The sequence below is a fragment of the Lepus europaeus genome, chromosome 20 (genome assembly GCF_033115175.1).
Source record: "Lepus europaeus isolate LE1 chromosome 20, mLepTim1.pri, whole genome shotgun sequence".
Classification (NCBI taxonomy): Eukaryota; Metazoa; Chordata; class Mammalia; order Lagomorpha; family Leporidae; genus Lepus; species Lepus europaeus.
This window is the reverse complement of record NC_084846.1, coordinates 58,784,455-58,806,217: the sequence shown is the minus strand read 5'-3', so window position 1 is coordinate 58,806,217 and position 21,763 is coordinate 58,784,455. Positions and strand designations below refer to the sequence as shown.

Below are 21,763 nucleotides of genomic sequence, written 5' to 3'. Positions count from 1 at the left end.
TTGGTACAGTAGGGGACATATTTGCTCTTTTTTTTAGAAAAAAGATTATTGGTTGAAGGGAAAACAGCTATTGTCTCTACCACTCTTCCCTTCTCCAGTATTACACATGATGTTCAGGGGAGGCCACGGAGGAAAATATTGATTGTTCAAAGACAAATGCCCTTGACAAAGGTTTAAATAGGCACGGCCATGTAATGTAATCAGCAAAAGACAGAAGATGAATGCTAAGAGCATTTTGTGATGGATTTGTTCACTCTTATTTTATTTTAAAAGATTTATTTGTTTACTTGAAAGGCAGTTAGAGATCCTCCATCTGTTAGCTTACTCCCCAAATGACTACATCAGCCAGGAGCTTTATCTGGGTCTCCCACGTGGGTACAAAGTCCCATGAATTCTGGCCATCCTTTGCTGCTTTCCCAGGCACATCAGCAGGGAGCTGGATTGGAAGTGGAGCAGTCAGGACTTGAACCTGCATCCATAAGGGATGCTGGCACTGTAGGCAGTGGTCCAACTTGCTGCAGTGCAGCACTGGCTCGTGTTCACTTTTTTTTCTTTTTTTAAGATTTATTTATTTACTTGAGAGGCAGAGTTAGAGAAAGAGAGTGAGAGAGGTCTTCCATCCACTGGCTCACTCCCCAAATGGCCAAAACAGCTGGAGCTGTGCTGATCCAAAGCCAGGATCCAGGAGCTTCCTCTGGGTCTCCCATGTGGGTTCAGGGGCTCAAGTACCTGGGCCATCTTCTACTGCTTTCCCAGACCATTGGCAGGGAGCTGGATTTGAAGTGGAGCCGGGACTCAAACCAGTGCCCAAATGGGATGCCAGTGCTGCAGGTGGACGCTTGACCTACTAAGCCACTAAGCACTGGCCCCATTGATCACTCTTTTAAGGAAATAACAAACTGAAACTTTTTTTAACCTTGGGATATTTTTTATCTGCATGCTATGCTTAGAATTGCAGCAGCCGTGTTGTGAGAGGTGCTGGTTACTAGAACAGGCCAGCTGCGTGCTGCTGGCAGAGCAGAAAGTGGAGCACACTCTTGGTCGCAGTGGTGCCGAGCCGCCACATGACCCACCCTGGCAGTGCCCTGATGGTGGGTGGGAAATGACTGTGAAGCAATGGTAGCCTCTAGGAATGCTACCAAGCAAACCATCCTATAGGTAGAGGAACAGAAAGCTCCCACAGAGAAATCCAATCCCTCAGATCACATGGTTTGCTAAATTGGTTTAAAGCTCACAGAGAGAAGCAAGAAGAAAGGAATGGGTAGGTCAGGACATGGTGCAAGCAGAGTAGAAGGACCACAAGCTAATCCTGGGGTACACGGTGTTCGTGGGTCCTGCTTCTCTTTCTGCTGCATCCGCCTTTCTGCTGATGGTCATTACCAGGACCAGAGCCGAGGTTTGGGTGAGGCCCACAGCTAGCAGGTGCCCTGGGCTGATGACACCCAGTCGCAGTATCTGAGGGATGCTGGGAGAGGTATGCCGAGTCAGTTGCTAAAGCTTGCAAGTGACCCTGAGGAACAGTTATGAGTTCTGCTTGTGATTCATGGACAGAAGTTACAGGGGGCGGGAATGAGTGTCAGCAGTGGTTCTTACCTGGGAGGATTCAGCCCCCTGCTGTACGTTAGCAGTGTCTGGAGACACTTCCATTATCATGGCTGATGTGTGTCAGAGACGCTCCTGGTGTTCAGTGGGCAGAGCCAGGGATGCTGCTAACCATGCTGCAGTGGACAGCCTCCCAAGGCAAGGAATTAATTGGCAGGCGCTGGTGTCCTGGCCTGGCAAGTAAAACCGCTTCATGTGGCGCCAGCATCCTGTATGGGCACCGGTTCAAGTCCTGACTGCTTTACTTCTGATCCAGCTCCCTGATAATGCACCTGGGAAAGCAGCAGAGGATGGCACAAGTGCTTGGGCCTCTGCACTCACTGGGAGACCTAGAAGAAGCTCCTGGCTCCTGTCTTCAGATCTGCCCAGCTCCGGCCATTGCAGCCATTTGGGGAGTGAACCAGCAGATAGAAAAATCCCTCTCTCTCTCTCTCTCTCTGTAACCCTGCCTTTCAAATAAATAAATCTTAAAAAAAAAAAAAAAGAATTAATTGCTCAAAATTTTTTTGGTGTGTCAAAGTTGAGAAACCCTGAGTAGCACTGATGGGGGTAGAATTGAGAAATTGGGAATATTGTTTATGTATTTTAAGTGTATCTTGGTTTTTTTGGTGTCTCATATACTTAGGACATCATGAACCTTTATTACCCAGATGTCTCATGAGTATGAAGTATGGATCTTCTAACCCTTTCTGTCAATGTGAAACATGTACGCAATCTTCTTATACTTTACACATCCTATGAATGAATTCTGCCCACATCTGACAAAACTTTGTTTACTGGCTGCTTATCTGTTCTTAAAAGATCTTAAAAGGGTTTGCATATCTTTTATAAGCCTCAGTTTTCTTCACCAAAAAAAAACCTAAATATTCTGAAAAGCAAATTCACATTACACTTGCCCTGGAATTTCTCATGGGAGATGAGATGATCAGTGTGGCAATTATTTAAGCTACTTTGGGTTGTATTTCTTTGACTCCGAGCTGAGAGCATCCTGGCTGGTTCTCACATGAAGTCAGTAAAACGATATATCCAGAGACAAATGAAGCATGGACTATAATTATAGGTGTCCCAAATAGTAATAGAAGCCTCAGTTACAACAGGAATATGGTGCCTGCATTACAGCAGTGCTTGTTTGCTCATTCTGTTGACATTTCAAACAGCTGTAGGCATAGTGTTTATCACAATGGGGCTGTATGTGCTTAAAAATTCACACTTTTTGTGTTTGGAACAGTTTTTGTTTGGTGACCTCTGTAGCATTTTATTTCTTTATTTTTATTTTTTTTAATTTGGAAGGCAGAGCTACAGAGAGGGGGAGACAGAGAAAGAAATCTTCCATCCGTTGGTTCAATCCCCAAATGGCCCAAACAGCCAGGACTGGGCTAGGTTGAAGCCAAGAGCCAGATGCTTCTTCCAGGCCTCCCGCGTGGGTGCAGAGACCAAGGACTTGAGCCATCCTCCGCTGCTTTCTCAGGTGCATTAGCAGAGAGCTGCATCGGAAGTGGAATAGCCAGGTCAGGAACCTATGCCCATGTGGGATGCTGGCACTGCAGGTGGCACCTTTACCTGCTACACCATGCATTGGCCCCCTGCAGTATTTTAAAATCAGATTTTTTTGTTGTTGTTTTTGGCTCTATTGAGAGAGTAACATTAGAAACTTTTACTTTCATGTATTGTTTGTATTTATTAATGATAATTTATATTTTAGTGCTTTAAAAATAAATTGCTTTTGAGGTTTTCTCTTGAGGTAACTCCATTTACAGGAAAGTTTTTTTCACATATATGAAATTAATGAGAAACATATTTCAGATTATGTAAATGTAAAAAATGAAACAAGCAGGAAAGGCTTCAAGATAATTAATTTAAAATGCTTATGGTCTACTGCTTTTCATTTCTCTTAATTTTCTTTGCCTTATTTTCCTTTTTTATGATAGAAATGAGTATTTTATCAGATAAAAATACCACATATAATATAAAGAAGTGGTAAGGTATGGTAGTCAAAACAATTGTTAGAAACTTAAAGTGAAAAACAAATAAGAAAAAAATAAGACATCTATGTGAGTCAGCTTTTTGTTACTTTAACTAGAATACTGGAGAGGGACTTCTTGGGAAAGCACACGTTCGTGTCAGCTGCAGTTTGGAGGTTTGTAGTTCAGGACTGAGTGTCCTCATTAGCCTGGCGACTGGTGGAGGATGGCTGAGCAGGCATGCAGGAATGGCCATATTGGGGGCCAGGAAGCGGAGAGAAGCTGGCCCAACTCAGTAGGAAATCACCTCTCGGGAGAACCACCTCCTGAGGGCCTGAAGCACCTATAGTTTTCGCACCAGGACCACCTGTGACACCAGAGTTAGAGCCAGCCTCCACCCTTAGTTCATAAACCACTGACGTGCAGCATCTGCATAGAGGGGAGCCAGTCCTGTTGAGTCCATAACAGTGTCTTAAAAATAACGATGTGCTTCTGATAATTTCCTGGGCTGAAACACAGAGAAACAAGATCTTCCATCTGCTGGTTCACTTCCTAAATGCCTGCAGTAGCTGGGGCAAGGCCAAAGCCAGGCACCCAGAACTCAGCCTGGTTCTTCCATGTGGGTGGCAGAGACCCAAGTACCCAAGCATCACCTGCTGCCTTCCAGGGTGTGCACTAGCAGGAAGCTGGACCTGAGCACGCCAGGATGGGCTGCAGGCGTCCCAGCTGGTGCCTGAACTGCTGTGCCTGGGCTGCAGAATTGTTAAACAAGATGGGTCAACTTCATCCTGATTTTTAACTGTTGCACATGTTCAGGGCCCTCTTTCCTCATGGTTTCCTTTTTGTTTTTACAGTGATTTGCTGTCTTCTGAGTACATAGAGAGATACATTGACCATGGAGGCAAGACTGTGGAAGTTGAAGTAAGTGAACTTCTCCGCTCTTTGCGGGGAAACTTTTTGAGGATATTTTAAATACTGCTGGTTATGATTTTAATTTTCAGTGATGCTTCCGGGGTAGTTTTAAGGGTTTTAAAATATTTTGTAATCTATCGAGAAAGTTTATCACCCTAATGTGAGATAAATAAAACTTTATCAGAAAAAGAATTCTTTATGTATTATAGGTATTGAACTTACTTTATGGTACTAATAGAGCTGCAACTAGTTCTTTATTAGAATCTGTCACAGAAAATTGCTGAAATTTCCTTTAAGGTTGGTACTGAGAACATAGAGGTGAAATTGTGCATCCAGGATAGGTGTATGGCTTTGCATTAAGCTGTAAAAGACTTTCCCCTAGGCAAAATGTGATCATTAGATTTTTTGATTGATTTATTTTATTTGAAATGGAGAGAGAGAGGGAACACACGAAATACCTCCAACCTCTGGCATCAGGAGTGGTGCTGGGACTTGAACCAGACACTCTAATGTGGGATGTGGGCGTCGTAAGCAGCATCTTAACCGCTGACGGAATTTAAAATACCTGGAGACAGAAGTCTCAGGATATTGGTTATGACAGACGGGTCAGTTCTGGAAAGATTAACACATAAGGAAAGCCTCCTTCAGCTGTAGGCAAAAGGGTGTTTTTTCCCCAGTCTACTGATGATGTAATTTGAGGTCATGAGAGACCAACAGCCATGTGTGCCTGTGGGGCGTCTTTCTGCTCCATGCAGTGAGCTTTGGCCAAGTGTTTCTTTTCTCCTGAATAGCGTTCAGACTGTCTCTTCTCTTATCTGAACTACAGTGGCATTTGTTTCTATTTATTTTCTTTTCCTAGTTACAAATTGATATACTCTCATTTAGCACAGAACAGTAAAACAAAAGGGGATAAATAATCACTGTTAAGCTCATCACTGAGAAATACTGTGCTTTCATTTTTTTGGTATTCCCTTTTAGTATTTTTGTCTTATGCATGTATTTATATACATTTACATAGTAAATATCTTGTATCTGCAATGTTATATGTTATTGGTTTTCAGTAAGTAGTATATCATATTGTAAATATTTTCCTGAGCTATTTTTCCATAAAGCCCAAGTTGCCCAGTTTTCTGTTTACATATATTATTGTAACAAAGCTTTTCATTCAGTTTCAATTCTGTTGTCAGTAACAAAAATAACGTCGATTGTTCATCATCAGTTCAAATGACAACCTGAAGAGAATGGGGGTTTTCAATTACAAATATGAGTGCAAAAAGGGAAACTTTTTGTTATGGAACATCTGAAACACACATGGACATGGACGTATAAAGAAAGAATGCCATAGGGCTGGTGCTGTGACACAGCGGGTTAATGCCCTGGCCTAAAGCGCTGGCATCCCATATGGGCACTGTTTCAAGACCTGGCTGCTCCACTTCCAATCCAGCTGTCAGCTATGGCCCAAGTCCTTGGGCACCTGCACCCGTTTGGGAGGCCTGGAAGAAGCTCCTGGCTCCTGGCTTTGGATCGGCACAGCTTGGGCCGTTGAGGCCAACTGGGGAGTGAACCATCGGATGGAAGACCTCTCTCTCTCTCTCTCTGCCTCTCCTTTCTCTGTATAACTCTGACTTTCAAATAAATAAATAAATCTTTAAAAAAAAAAAAGAATGCTATAATGAACTCCCTCATTTCCATCATCCAGCATAATAGTCATCAACAGTTTGGCAGTATTTTCTCACTCAGTTTACTTTTTTTGTTCTGTGGAATATTTATTTATTTATTTATTTATTTTTTGACAGGCAGAGTGGACAGTGAGAGAGAGAGAGACAGAGAAAGGTCTTCCTTTTCCATTGGTTTAACCCCCAATGGCCGCTGCAGCCAGTGCACCACGCTGATCCGAAGCCAGGAGCCAGGTGCTTCTCCTGGTCTCCCATGCGGGTGCAGGGCCCAAGGACTTGGGCCATCCTTCTGTGAAGTATTTAAATTCTAGACACTATGATATTTAACTAGTAAATGCATATCAATATATCTATACATTTATAACTTATAAAGAATTAATATATCTGAAGTTTTACGAGTGCCTAGATACATAATTGTACAAGTCATTTCAGAGAGTTATTCTAAACATAAGACTAATAATTGAGTGTTGGTTTACATCACTACCTTCTTGCCAAAGGTATGAGGTAGGGGAACATAGTCATTTTGCTTATAGTGGGGGAAAAAAATACTTATCTAGATTTAAAGCCTGCAGCTTCTTTTATTCTCATCCCTGTGTTTTTGGCTAACTTCTCTGTTTTGTATGATAATGGTTTCTGAATGCCCAGTATCTCTGATGTCTTTGTCAAAGAAGAGAGTGCACTCTTTCCATCCACGCCTGCGGGTGGAGCAATGAAAGGCAGTTTTGGGCACTGCAGGTGGGTCCAGCGAGTCTTTAAGGTGATGTTCCTTTTTGAGGAAATCTGAACTCAGCAGAGCACAGTTCATCTGTGATCACAGGGCCCATGGTATGTGTAACACACAAAGCACGACTTGGACACACAGTCTGTGCTGGTTTTCTAGCCTGACACTTGCATTTTCTTAGGGAATTGAGAAGCCTTACTACCTCCACACCCTACAGCCTGAGAATACGTCTCCCCTTTAAGGAAACCTCCCTGGGGGTCAGTGTTGTGGTGCAGTCGGTTAAGCCACTTCTGTGATGTCCGACATCCCATGTCTGAGCACTGGTCCGAGTCCTGGCTGCTCTGCTTCTGCTCCAGCTCCCTGGTACCGCACCTGGGAGGGCAGCAGAACATGGCCGCAGTACTTGGGCCCCTGCGGCCTACCGTGGGAGAATCTGGATGGAATTCCAGGCTTCCGGCTTCAGCCTGTCCCAGCCCTAGCTCTTGCAGTATTTGGGGAGAGAACCAGGGGATGGAAGGTCTCCCTCTCATCTCTGTCACTCTGCCTTTCAAACAATAAATACATCTTAAAAGAAAAAACTCATAAGAAGTTCTCGTCTGGGTGTTCTCTGAGAATCGCACTGTCAGAAGCCCCGCCGTCTCCCTGCGGCCTCGCCCTCTGTGCTCGGATCTTCAGGAGGTTCCCTTTTACCTCTTCCGTAATCCCTTGGGATTCTCTTCAGGTTTTCGTTTTGTTGTACATAAGAATCAAACAACATTGTAACATTTCATTGGTTAATGGAAATTTCCAATTGTATAGGCTCTGTGTTATAGTGCTAACTGTAGTAACAGTATTTACCTCGACTGTTAGCAATAACTAACATTTGTTGCAGGATGTGAAAGGCACACCCATATATACACCCACACACCCACATGTACATATGAACATGATTCTCAAAACAACCAATGGCTATAAGTAAAACTGTTATTTTACTTTACAGAAACCAAGGCACAGAGAAGTTATTTAACTTGAAGAAATAACACAGTAAGGATTAATGACGCTGCAATTTGAATCTAGATTACCAAACTCCAGAGCTGCCTCTTAGACCATATTATTATTTGCCATATATTCTCTGTTATGTGATGTAGGACATTTTTTCGTGAAAATTGAAATGTGTTTATATTTATTGTACATATCTAGCTGATTTTATAGGTATCTTACAGTTACTTTGGATTAGGATCCTAATCATTCAGAATGGGTGTGTACAAGGATACCTGTGATGTGGTTTCAACCTTTGACTGGCAATTAACTGGCCGCTTCTCAAGCCCTTTGATTGACTTGAACGCACTCAGGAGTCTCAAAAGTCTTAATTGCGTTCCTGGTGGCAGCAAATAGATGGATAAGGAAGCAAAGGGGTTTGGTCAAAGGTTGATGACTGGACATGAGTAAAGGAATTAGAATGAGTGCTGTATATTGGGGGGAGCAGGTGTTGAAGGGGAAAACATCCACATAAGGGTAGGAGAGGTTAGTGTATTTCTCTGGAGCTTTTTACTCTAATGGAATGGTAATTTACATTAAAGTTTTTTTTTTTTTTTTTAAGGCCTGGTGAAATGGCCACTGGCGTTTCTGATAACGGAATAACAGGGAAGCTGGAGTGTTTTCACTGAATAGTTTTTCTCCTGCCCTTCATATCCATCATCCTCTCCGGGGTGAAGCTCCATTAAATATTTGTAATTTAGCACAATTCCTGGGCACCTGTGCCACCAACCAGTCTGTCAATCATTTTGTGTTCAATTTTCTAAGTCAGATTTCCAGCTCATTTCTTCATTGTTAAATAAGAGATATCACTTATGGAAAAAAACCATAAAACCAAAACCACTGCCCTCATCTTTTGTTTTCTGCAGTGGAAATGTGCCAGCATGGAAGAAAATATGAGTAGAGGACAGCTATAAGAAATTTTAAATGTTGTGACTGTCAGGACAACAGGTACCTCCCTGGAGCCTGGTAGTTCCTGAGAACCCACACAGCATTGAGACAGAATTGCTTGTGATCTCAAGTTGTATTCAAGATTTCTCATGTCCTGTTTTCTAGATTTCAGTCAGAGCATGATTCTCAACAGCTGAGTGATTTAAAAGGTGCACTGTGTGTTTAAAAAAATGTTTCTTAAGATATCTTTTAAGACATTTAAAAAAACCCTCTGGAAATAATTACATAGCGCTGTAGAATATTGTGGACTCCTTTCTTAAGTTAAAAGTGTTTTCAATTTGTCTTCATGACAGATTTTAGTTTATTTCAAATGTAGGTTATAGTTGAGTGAGTGCATTGTGCTTATTTTTACTTAACACATCCTTTTATGAGACAGATTCTTCTCAGATTCCATTGAATGCAATTGAATAGTATGAAAATGCCCGGATCATTTCTTTTTCGACCACGGTGAGCACAGAAATAGTTATTAAACTTCGGAGTGCCTCTCTCATGCATCTGTTAAAGCAGAGAAGATGGACACACGGTTGTTCTGCTTTTGCTTTTCCTGAATATCACATTTCCTTATGGATCCTAAAAATGCATTACCTGACAGTCTCGGTTCTTTCTACAGCAGCAAGAAAAAAGCAATGGAGAGGAAAAGGAAGCCGGGGCATTTTGCTGTGTGCACGGCACAGAGCCCTCTGTCCCGTTGCATCCGGTGCATCATCTGGGGCAGAGACGGGGCGTGTTTTCCTCATGTGGCCTTCCAGGTTGTCTCCGTGTGTTGTGGGCTGCCTGAGATAGAATGCAAGCAGCAGACACGGTGGCCAAGGAATCCGTGCTGAGGCTTTCCTCAGAGACTGCATTCCCTCCCACCGTTCTTTTCTTACTTGCTGCTTTCCCTTGCAGCTGAGAAACGTGGTTTCCTGCCTCAAATTCTCACTGCTGTAGCTTTTCCAGTTACTCTTGGTGATACTTAGTCACCTAGACAGTAATTAACTCACATGGGCTGGGAGATGATTTTAGAAAGTTTTTTTTTTTTTTTTTAATTTATAGAAATCGTTGCTTAAGCTCCTAATTTTGTCACCCAATTTCAAATCCAAGTTTCAGGCATTTTCCTTGGCTCTGTGGAGATGGGGAAGGCGCTAAGTAAAGTTCAGTGCCATGCATTTCAAGGCTGCCTGATGGGCTCTGTTCATGCCAGGTCCCTGTTCTTTAGTCCTTAGAGGGAGTTCTGCTGCTGCCACCAGTGATTTTTGTTTGCTTGCTTTTTGAGAAATAGACATAGAGTGAACTCCCATTCACTCACTCCCCAGTGCCCACAAGGGCCAGGGCTGGGCCAGGCCAGAGGGCAGAGGTGGAACATAATCCAGATCTCTTGTGTGGGTGGCAGAAATACAGTGACTTGAGCCTCCCAGGGTTTGCACTGGCAGGAAACTGGAGTCAGGAGGTGGAGCTGAGAATCAGATTGAGATACTGCATTGTGGGACACAGGTGCATTACCCAGTAGGTACACACCAACCTCCCTGAGTTATTTTTGTGACTTAAGCAGCTTTATTTAGATGTAGTTCCCATACCATAAACAGGGGTGGTTTTTAGTTTCTGTTTTGCCTGTTGGGAACACAGATTCTTTCAGAGTTCATGAACAGAGCTGATTAAAATGATCACACACAATTAATGAAGCAAGTGGCAGGGATGCTTGGCAGGTGCAACTACTCACATGTTAGCATCCGTGTTTATGTTTTTCTTCCTGTACTTCCTGGGATACTTACATTATAGGCTCTGCTCTAAGAGCAGAAACTTCAGTGCAGGATGAAGGGAAACTTGAGGTGCAGGTGTTACAGATGGTAGTGTGTGGTATCTCACAAAGATACTCTGCCAGGAGGCAAAAACTCAGAGGCCATGGCTGTGGACATGGTAGCATTTTCCACTAATCAATACCAAGTTAATTACAAATTGTAAAATTAGGTAACTCAGACACATTCCAAGTCCCTTTTCTCCACCCCCCCAAATGTTTGTTTATTTTATTTGTTGGAAAGGCAGAGAGAGACAAAGGAGAGAGCTCTAATCTTTTGGGTTTCTCTCCAAATGCTCATAATAGCTGGGCTGGGATAGGCTGAAGCTGGGAGCTAGGAACTCAGTCTGGGGCTCCCACATGGGTGGCAGCAACCCAAGTACGTGAGCCATCATGTGCTGCCTCCCAGCTCGTGCAACAGCAGGCAGCTGGAATCAGGAGTGGAGCCAGGGCTTGGGCCCAGGCGCTGCAGTATGGGAAGTGGGTGTCCCAAGCAGCATCTTAACTGCTGTGCCACACATGTAGCCTTCAAATCTGTTTTCTGAAACAGCTTAGCAAGGGCGTGATGTTGATCTGATCAGCAATAAAACTAGAGTGATTTAAAAATGTTTATCAATATATCTTTATAAGTAAATGTTTAGTTATTAGCTATAACTAGACAAGCTTTAAATTCTGTTATTTTGGCCAGCAACGTGGCTCAATAGGCTAATCTTCTGCCTGCGGCGCTGGCACCCTGGGTTCTAGTCCCAGTTGGGGCACTGGATTCTGTCCCGGTTGCTTCTCTTCCAGTCTAGCTCTCTGCTGTGGCCTGGGAGTGTAGTGGAGGATGGCCCAAGTGCTTGGGCCCTACACCCGCATGGGAGACCAGGAGGAAGCACCTGGCTCCTGGCTTCGGATCGGCGCAGTGCGCCGGCTGCAGTGTGCCAGCCGCAGCGGCCTCTGGGGGGTGAACCAACGGAAAAGGAAGACCTTTCTCTCTGTCTCTCTCTCTCACTGTCCACTCTGCCTGTCAAAAAAAGAAAAAAAAAAGAATAAGCTCTAGGCTTTCCTAAAACATGAACACACAAGCAAGAGTAATCTTACAGCAGCTTAATAAGAAAGTACCGAGTTGAATTTCGGGGATGTGGTAGCATTGGTTCCAGGATCTTCTTACTGAGATGACTCTGAAATTGCAGGCAGTGCCAGCGTGGGAGACGTCATCCACTGAGCCCTCTGAGTTTGAGCTGCGGCCCATTTTTCAGTGCTTTCATTTTAGATAGCGGATTGTATCAGAAGGAGCGCTCGTGCTTCTCTGTCACCAGTGCAAGAGACGCGAGACTCTCGCAGAAGTCTTTTAAATCCAGAGCAAGGGAATAGTCAGGAAAGCCATGTTGTGAGTGTCGGTCTATGGGAGTCCTGCTGGCCCAGTTTCACTGACTGTGAATCACTATATGCTGCTGTCCTGTAGAAGGATTATGCTTTCATTTGCTGTTAACTCGGACTTATCCCAGGGGCTAATAACTGCTGTCTGTCATTTATTTCTTGTCACTTCGAAGGGTTAACCTATTCTTACAGCTCCAAACCGACTTTGCTTCCAGAGGCTACTGGTAGATCATCTCTCCAGTTAATGAAAGTCTTCTTAATGAGTTTCAGTGTTCTGTTTTACATCTTTCTTAAAGTTTTGTGTTTTTTTGCAAATAAGTAGTTATTATAGCCCCATAGTGTTCACTTTAGCCAGTGGAGATTTTCTGTCTTATACAATCTGCCCTGCCTTCAATCGTGTGATATCCTCATGGGATCAGTAATAGTGACTGTGGGATACAGATCGTCACTCAGTAATAGCAACTGCTGGCATGGAATTTAGAGGGTGCCAGGAACCAGCCTTAGAGTTTCACGTATGTTAACATTTCAGTTCCCTGGGATGCCAGTGTTGGCTTCATTTTGCAGATAAACTGAGGCACAGAAATTTAACTAACTTGCCTAAGACTTTGAAGCCAGAAAGCCTGGCTCCAGAATTTGTGCTGTTATCCATGATAGCCTGCTCTCTCTGTGGAAACAAATATTTAAAGTAGCAGAGAAATTACAATGCAACTGTGGTAACAGTACCACTTGTATAATTTACCTTTTGCGGCCGCATCTCTGTTAGCATTTGTTTCAGTAAGCCATAAGTTGAAGATGTAACTGGTTCAGGTATCAATTATTCCATATAAAATTTCCATTATACCAAAAAAGAACAAAGGCCTTCAAAGGCACACTGTGCTTTCAGTCATTTTCTCTTGGGATTTATTTTTAATCCTTTGTTCTCCATAGATGTTGGATTGTATATTGCTCATTACAGAGGAGCTCCATGGTTTCTGAATCATTACTGTTTGCAATATGTTGCTGAATTGCACATGGTAAACACATGGCTCAGTCTTTAGCCCTTCTTGTGTGTAAATTTATCTGCATCTGGAGAAAATGTGGATTTTTATGGGCAAGAGTAACTAAGCTGAAATTTATCATCATCCTGCCAAAAGTAGATCAAAATCCCTCTCCCTCTACTCCCCAACACACACACACAGTGCAAAAGACCTACACAAATCTAATAAACAATCTGATAAAATGCTTGCTTCCTCTGCATATGTAAAGTTCGTTATAGCAGTTGTGTCTCCTAACTTTATTTTTTGTCCACTATCAAGCATCTATGTATGATTTATTTGTTTATTTATTTATTTATTTTTGATGAACTTGATGGTGTGAGCATTTATTTGCTCCTGGCAGGCTTATGCTGACATATGCTCCTCTCCCATCTTGCAAGCAGTGTGATTTCAGATTTCATAATTTAATTCCTGTTGCCATATAGGAAAAACTTCTTTGGGGATTAGGTAAATTTTGCTTTCCCTGGGGACTGAAGCAAGGTTGCTGTAGGTCTATCATCATGTATAATGCATCTGCTGCCTTAATGGCATTGTTAAGATTGCAAGCGATCCTAAGTCTATAGCCTGAAGAAAATATATTGGCCCATTACCAGTTTATACAGGTCAGGTATCTTAGTGCTGGGAGTAAGACAAGATGAGAAGTGACAGCTGCTGTCAGCATGAGTCCTGTGCCTAAGCTCTATTTGCAACCTATTTGAGTAGAAAGCCTTCTTCTTTTTCTTTCTGGCAGTAAGATTTTTATTTCCAAATTAAGTATATAAAGAATTACTTTCACATTCATATTCAAGATGTTATCTATAAGTTGAAAAATTCAAAGTAGCACTAACTAATGGTATTTCTATATATAGAACTAATTGGCTATTTTATAATAGAATATCTTTTCTTTTTTATATCTTTTCTATTTTAATTCTAATTATAGAACTAACCTTTTCATTATATAATATCTTTTTCAAATCTTCTTGCAAATTTTAAAAGATCAGAATGAGCTATTAGTTATATTTGAACAGGACGTTTTTGAAGTATGCTTTTGATAAGTTTGAACTGGCTTGAAACAAAAAAAATTTGTTGCCCCAAACTACAGTTCTTTTCTTTTTTTTAAGTTCTTAAAAAATTATTTGAAAGGTAGAGTTTTATATATATATATATATATATATATATATAGAGAGAGAGAGAGAGAGAGAGAGAGAGAGAGAGGGACAGACAGACAGAGCGAGCAAGCTCTTCCATCTGATGGTTCACTCCCCAAATGGCCACAGCAGCTGTCACTGGTCCAGGCAGCGGCTGGGAGCCCAGAACCCCTTCTGGGTCTTCCGTATAGATGGAGGGGCCCAGGCATTTGCGATATCCTTGGCTGCACATTAGCAGGGAAGCCGAGCAGAGCAGCCAGGACTCAAACTAGCACTGCAGCATTGGACATGGGCCTTGCAAACGGCAGCTTAACCCTCTGTGGCCGCAACACCGGCCCTGCATGTGCCGTTTTAAGCATTTGGAAAGCTTACATTTGAGATTTGCGGCAGAATAGGAAAACACCCATATTCTCAGATAGCCTTTTTGTGTTCTCAGTCCTCATTCATTCAGTGGATGGAGGTAAGTGCTTGTCCTCAGCAGAAGGATATACCTGTTAATAATGTCTGATACAATTCTTGCCCTGATGAGTCCTGTGTTTTAGGAGAGAGTAACATAATGCAAATGACTCCCAAAACGTCGCTGTGAATTACAGGGATAATAGGTGCTGAAAAGAGGGACAGAACCTTTGCTGGGAGACCCGAGCTAGTCTGCTTGCTCAGGAAGACTTTCTTGAGGACATGATGAGAATTCTGAAGCTTGAAAGATAAGTAACAGGTCTGTGAAATGGAACCAGAACAGCTTGTCAGGCAGCGGAACTGGCCTGTGCAAAGACCCAGGAAACTCAGTGCAGGGTCTTGGTGCGTGAGAAGAACAGAAAGAGACCCAGAAGGCGTGCACAGGGTCAGCGGTGGCTTACATGGCACAAAAGGAAGATGGTGCAAACAGGACAGTAGCCTTCAGCTCCAAGAGTCAGCTACAACCTAAAGGAAGTAAGACCGATAATGCCTCTGAGCTTCGTGCATAGATGCATTTCTGCCTCTTTTTATTTCTTCTAGAAGTCTTGAGAACCTGGAATTGTGTTTGTAGCTCTCTCTGGAAGGCAGAGCCATAGCTTTGGTCGTTCTGAGCAGTCAGTAGACGTAACACAAGCAGTCAGATTTTTCGACAGAGGAAGTGCTGGCTTCTTAAGGTCGCGTTATCTTTCTAATTAAGTAAAAATTCAAATATTTTCTTAAGCAGAGTTAGCAGATTGGCCCAGTCACTTCTTTCATTTTATTTCTTTTTTTAAAAAAGATTTATTTATTAATTTGAAAGTCAGAGTTACACCAAGAGAGAGGAGAGACAGAGAGAGAGAGACGGAGAGAGAGAGGGGTCTTCATCCGATGGCTGGCGCTTCAGGCCAGAGTGTTAACCTGCTGCGCCACAGCATCAGCCCCGATTTCTTTCATTTCTAAGTCCAGGATGGATCTGTCATTTGGAGGCAGTAAGGCCTAGAGACCTAGAATATCACTGGGACTATGCAGACCCAACCTCAAATCCTGACTCTGCCAGCTAACAGCTGTGTGGCCTTCCATGGTTTACTTGTGGCCTCTGTGCTTAGCTATTAAACAAAACAGATGCAGCCGAGAGCTCTGGCTGTGGGGTGGGCCCTGTCAGTGTCTGTTCTGCCTTCTTGACTGTGGCAGAGGGGCGGCTTGTCAACAATCTCTGGCTGGGTCTTCAGTGGCTTCTGCTCGTGGCACAGGAAGCAGGCTGGCCTCACCAGTATGCATTCTTCACTCTGTTTCCTGTTGAGACCACCTTCTATGCTTAGACCACAAGTTCCATAAGAAGTCTCCCCAGGAGAAGCTCCGTGAGAACTCGTTCCGTGTGGATGCTCAGCATTTAGCATAATATTTGTACCTAGAAGACAAATATCTGTTGAATGAAAGAATAAGTGAGTGAATGAATCCACATGTCAGGAAGTTGGGTTGTTTCATTGTTCACCGTCTGTGTGTTAATGTGTGAGGCAAAGTCCAGTTTGGACGGATCTGGAGAGCTCGCTATTCCTCCTGCCAGAAGAATGGACGGTGAAAGTACACACACAAAATAAAAACCAGATACCGAGCCTTAGATCCACTCATCTGATGCAAAATACATCCACTGTGCAGAAGCTCGCACTCATGTCTTTCCTTGCTAAGGTATTTTAGAGCCAATTCTACATCAGTTTTAAATTTCAGACAGTTGATCTGTGATAAATTCCCATATTTTTGAAATATTTCAATCATATCTAAAATTGTATAAAATAATATTAAAGGCATCTATGTGTAGATTTACCATTTGCTAATATTTTGCTATATTTGCTAATCAGGAGCTAGAGGCAGAAATTGAACCCAGGTGTGATGTAGGATGCAGATGTCTTAACCACTGGGCCAAATGCCTGTTCCCACTTAGATTCTTCTTTGTTGTCCAGCCATATTTATTCTATACTCTGTACTCTCGATGTAACCTATAAAATATTTAGATTTTTGTAATAATTTTAACTGTTTGAAAAATTTTATGCTTAGCATTTTTAAAACTTCCAAGCATATGAGCAACTTTTTTCATGGGTTTTAAATCTTATTTCTTCGTGGTAAATGTGGTATACAAGATTCTTTGAAAGTTGGCTTGGTACTTAAAAAAAAAAAAAAAGGTAATCTTTGGTTTTTCAAAAAATTAGCCAGTCATGGAACCAGGAGGGTCTCCAGGTTAGTTCCTTCATTCGGTTTTTAGGAAAGTAAGTTGCAGAAATGATAAATGAACAACCTATACCCATATAAGAAAGTTGCTGCAAAAATATCACAGAGCAGCAGAAAAGCGAAAGGGAGAGGGGAGGTCCTCTATTTGCTGGTTCACTCTCCAGGTGCCTGAAGCAGCTTGGACTGGGCCAGGCCAAAGCCAGCATCGCAGAACTCAGTCCAGGCCTACCATGTGGGTGGCAGGGGCTGAACACTCGAGCCTTCAGGGTACATTTGCAGGAAGCAGAATCAGAAGTGGAGTAGCCATGACTCAAACCTGCCTCTTGATATGGGGCACAGGTGTGTCCAGTGTCAAGTGAACCCTTGGGTGACAACGCCCGCCCCTATGTGGGATTCTTCAGCGCAGTGTGTCAAGCAGGGGGCCTGTGAGAAGAGGGAACCCTTTCCTGGCAGCCACGGGTTCCTTGTTTATCTTTGCTGCTTCAAAACAGAGTGGATGGGAGGGGAAAAGGTTGGAAATGAAATCAAAGGGGTCATACATTCATGGTGAAAGTGGAGAAAAACTCATTTTCTTTTGTATCCTTATGTCATTCCTTTACATAGTCACAATTTTTTAAATTAAGAAAATAATAACAAAATTCTTCATTGTCGATTAGAAGATAACATTTTTCTTTATTAAGGATGCACAACTGGGCCGGTGCCGCAGCTCACTAGGCTAATCTTCTGCCTGCAGTGCTGGCACCCCGAGTTCTAGTCCCAGTTGGGGCACCAGATTCTGTCCTGGCTGCTCCTCTTCCAGTCCAGCTCTCTGCTGTGGCCCAGGAAGGCAGTGGAGGATGGCCCAAGTGCTTGGGCCCTGCACCCGCATGGGAGACCAGGAGGAAGCGCCTGGCTCCTGGTTTCGGCACAGCATGCCGGCCGTGGTGGCCATTTGGGGGGTGAACCAACGGAAGGAAAACCTTTCTGTCTCTTAAAAAAAAAAAAAAAAAAAAAGAATGCACAACTGTATTGTGTGTGTGTGCGTGTATGTGCGTAATTGCCTTCTGTTCAGTTACGTTTTTTTTCTGTGAATTTTCAAACATCAACTACAGGTAAAGTTTTGGGTAATATGTATTATGCTAAATTATATATATTCATGCATATGTTTAAAACTATTTAGAGCAATACACTTAAATTTTATTATTTGTGAAAAGGTACACTGATGTAGTTGTAATTTCCTGAGTTTGTAATTGTATAGTCATCGTACATGGTCCACATTGATTTTCCATTCTCCCAATTTAGAACAATATCTCAGAGAACCCAAGTGCAATTTCTGCCTTACAGTAATTTGTTGCTGAAGAGCACTTTGTGGGAAGCTAACCTTTTTCAGTAGTCTGGTAAGACATTTGTTATATTAGTGGGTGTGTAACGATTACCTGACAGCTGAAAAATAATTTCTCTTGACTGCTCTGTGGTTAAAAATAAGCAATTTGGGAAGCTTGGTGGGAAGGTTGGTTTGATTTAATAATAGGAAGATCAGGTTTTCCATATTATTTGTATAAAAATAATGATGAGTGTTTTTAAATGAAGCTAAGCTCATAGAAAACTAGAATGGCTGGCTGACTGGATGCAAGCTAATCTTATTAGATGAACAATGATGTGATAGACACCTCTAGTTTATATGTCTGAGCTGAGCTGCTTAGGAGCGAAATCCATGGATTATGAGTACAAAAACCACTTAGGCCTGTTTAAAGGGATGACTCGCTGCACGAAGTTTAGAAGTCTTCCCCACGAAATTTGTGTTGCCTGCCACCCTTAAATCTGACCTCATTTGGAAGTAAGGCCTTTTCATATGCAGTCAACTTACGAGGATGTCATACAAGGGTATTTCAAACAAGGTTGGAATTCATGCTTTGATTTTTTATAATAGGAGTTTTTCCATTTGACTGATCTTCGGTTATGTTTTCCACAAACTTTTTTTTTAATGTACCCTCCAAGTAGACCTTTCGATTATGACCCCTAAAGGGGAGTTTAGACATGGAGACGGAGACAGACACAAGGAGAGCACCTCCTGAAGGCAGAGGCAGAGGCTGGCAGGAATTCCTTGCAAAGCAGGAGCACGGGGGGCTATGGGCAGCTGTGGAAGTTAGGAAAAGACAGGAAGGCTTCTTTCCTAAAACTTTAGGAGGGAACATGGCGCGTTCAGCACCTTGGTTCCAGACTTCCAGCCTTCACGAATTGAGAGAAAAGGTTCCTGTCATTGTGAACCACTCAGATTTTGGTAATTTGCTAGGCTAACCCTCAGAAACTGATGCAGAAAGCATTTGACTATAAACAGCTACGCACAGAGCGAGCTGGAGCCCGTCCACACCTCTTGGAAGTGGGCTGCATCTCAGCAGATGGCAACAGTTGTTTGCTGAGGGCACTTGGGAGCTGGAACTCCTGGGAACCACTCAGTCCCAGTTTTCCACAGCTGGCATCACCCAGGACAGATCAGTGTAGGGAGAGAGTCCTGATCAACAGTCCAGGACTTGGGCCATCTTCTACTACAAAAATTTTTGAAATGATAGTCCAGAACAATCTCAGGCAACAAGGAGTTCTAGATTTTATTATGGCAAAGCATTATTGAGCAGTCTTTCAGTACTTTTTTCCATACGTTGTATAAACAGTTACGTTTTAGTAGTCATTTAATCTTGATGATGATGTAGCATAGTTCCCCCTGACACCCACAGTCCTTTGAAAACTTGCAGCATTGCTGCAGGCTTTTGCCTAGTGGTTAAGGTGCTGCTTGGGACACCTGCATCTCTTACTGGAGTGCCTGGGCTCCAGAGCTGGCTCTGCTCCTGATTCTAGTTTCCTGCCAGTGCAGACCCTGGGAGGCAGTAGGTGATGGCCTGAGTGGTTGAGACCGTGCCACCCGGCCTGAAACCTGAATTGAGTTGTCAGTTCTGGCTTCAGACTACGCCAGCCCTGACCACTGCAGGAATTTGGGGAGTGAACCAGTGGATGGAATATCTCTGTCTCTCAAATAAATTTGAAATAAAACCTATGGTGCTAAGTTAAAGTCTTGGAAGTACTCCTTTGTGTTCTTGCTCTTGGACATTTAGATTTCATAGACCAGTATACTACCAAAGCAAATTTTGAGAAGCCATACAGTGTTGCCAATCTTTTTATATTTCTATATATGTAAACAGTGCTCTCAGAACATACTATATGTTGTTGCTACCAGTTCAAAAAGAATGAATATGACAACTAACGTGACTTGTTTCCCTGGATTGGATCCTGGAGAGGAAATTAGTGGAAAAACTGATGAAATCTAAACATTCAAGTTCTAATAAATAGCAATATACTAATGCCAGCTTTTTGGTTTTAACAAATGTACTAAGGAAATATAAGATGTTATTAATGGGAAGCTCTGGATATAACTTTTTTACTTGATATTATTTCAAAATAAAAGACCTTTAAAAAAGGAAAAAATGATTTTTTTAAATAATCAAAGGAAAGGAACTAATCTTAGAACAAAGGATATTTTTAAAAAATGCATTTAGTTTTATGAAAAATGAACTACATTGTACTTTTCTGATTTTTGGCACAAACACATAAAGACTCTGCTATTCATCAGTACATAAATCCATGTATTACTGGCTTTTGAGACCATGAAAATTTTATTTTTGTTATGTTACTGTGAAATTAGATGAAATGACCTTTACTTTTCTTAAGAGTTGGTAGAATCAGATACCTTTACACTATAGATATTTAGCCAGTGTCCCTTCTGCATATCCGGTCTGATTCTGTGTAATCCCAGGTTGGGCATTTTCACTAGGGCAGATTGGTGGATCCTTTTCAATGTGAGATTCAGCTCTTCTAGGAAGTCCCATCTTACAGGTAGCCCCAGGGAGACTTGGTGATGGAAAGGAGTGAGGGTAGGAGGAGGGCAGGTTCTTCATGGCAATGCCAGTCAAGAGGAAGTTGGGATCAAGGAAGAAATGTGGATTTGTTGCACAAGATCCTGGTGGGACAGGCTCTCTCCATGTAGTGCCATGAACTGTGGGCAGTGGACATACCTGGGAGGAGTGTAGGATGCAGTGTGGTTCCAGGGCAGGACTTCAGTTCCTGCCAGGGGCTGAGCAGGGTTCCTCAACTGTGGCAACATACTGGAATTATCTGGGAGGGTAGGCATTTGTGCAGTGTTAAGCCATCGGAGGGAATGCCCAAGTCCCCATGGTGGTACCTGGGTTTGATTCTCAGCTCTACTTGCAGACCTCAGCTTCCTGCTAATGCAAACCCTGGGAGGCAGTGATGATGGCTCACATAGTTGGGTTCCTGCAACCCCATGAGCGACTTGGATTGAGTTCCTGGCTCCTGGCTTCTGTCTCGTCCTAGCCCTGGCTGTTACAGATATTTGAGGACTGGACGAGTGGATGAGAGGTGTCTCTGTCTCCTGCCAAGAGAGAGATGAATTAGTTGATTATCTGGACACATTAAACAATTACCACCACCACCCCAAGGACTTAGATGAAATTCGTGTAGGGTGAGGCTTGGTATTTTGTAAGAGTTTCCCACAGGATACTCATGCGCACCAAGGGTTGGGAAGTACTGGAACTAGCATGGGGTGAGGAAGGCCCCCACTTGCAGAAGAATGGCAGAGCCTTAGTCCGTGGTGCAGAGGCTGATCTTTGCACCCGTGCCCCTGAGGGGGTGGGAGCTATGACTCGGGGAGTAGAGCAGGTGTATGAGGGTTGCAGAGGGATGGTCTAGAGATATCTGTACTGGCCCTGCCCATCTTAGAGTAACCAGCTCATCCAGGCTTGAAGCACTGAAGGACTAGCATCCTGGGAAACCCTGTATCCCAGGCACAGTGGGACAGGTAGTCACTCTAGCCCTTTTAGTGCAGGCTGTAGCATCCTATACAGCATGCTGTGACCAGCACCTACAAATAGTAACTCTGCTCTTCCTGGTTCTATGCATGGCAGAATTCTCACATATTCTTAT

At 42.9% G+C, this 21,763-nt stretch overlaps 1 protein-coding gene across 9 annotated transcripts in view; it reads left to right on the top strand.

Annotated features, from left to right (window-relative positions):
* The window catches only part of ADAM22 (ADAM metallopeptidase domain 22), a 225,743-nt gene that overhangs the window by 117,286 nt on the left and 86,694 nt on the right, over positions 1-21,763 (top strand). For all 9 annotated transcript variants that reach the window (XM_062179303.1, XM_062179300.1, XM_062179302.1 and 6 more), the window contains exon 4: positions 4,418-4,484. In XM_062179303.1, coding sequence (XP_062035287.1) covers positions 4,418-4,484 — 67 coding nt within the window. The remainder of the gene's footprint in view (positions 1-4,417; positions 4,485-21,763) is intronic.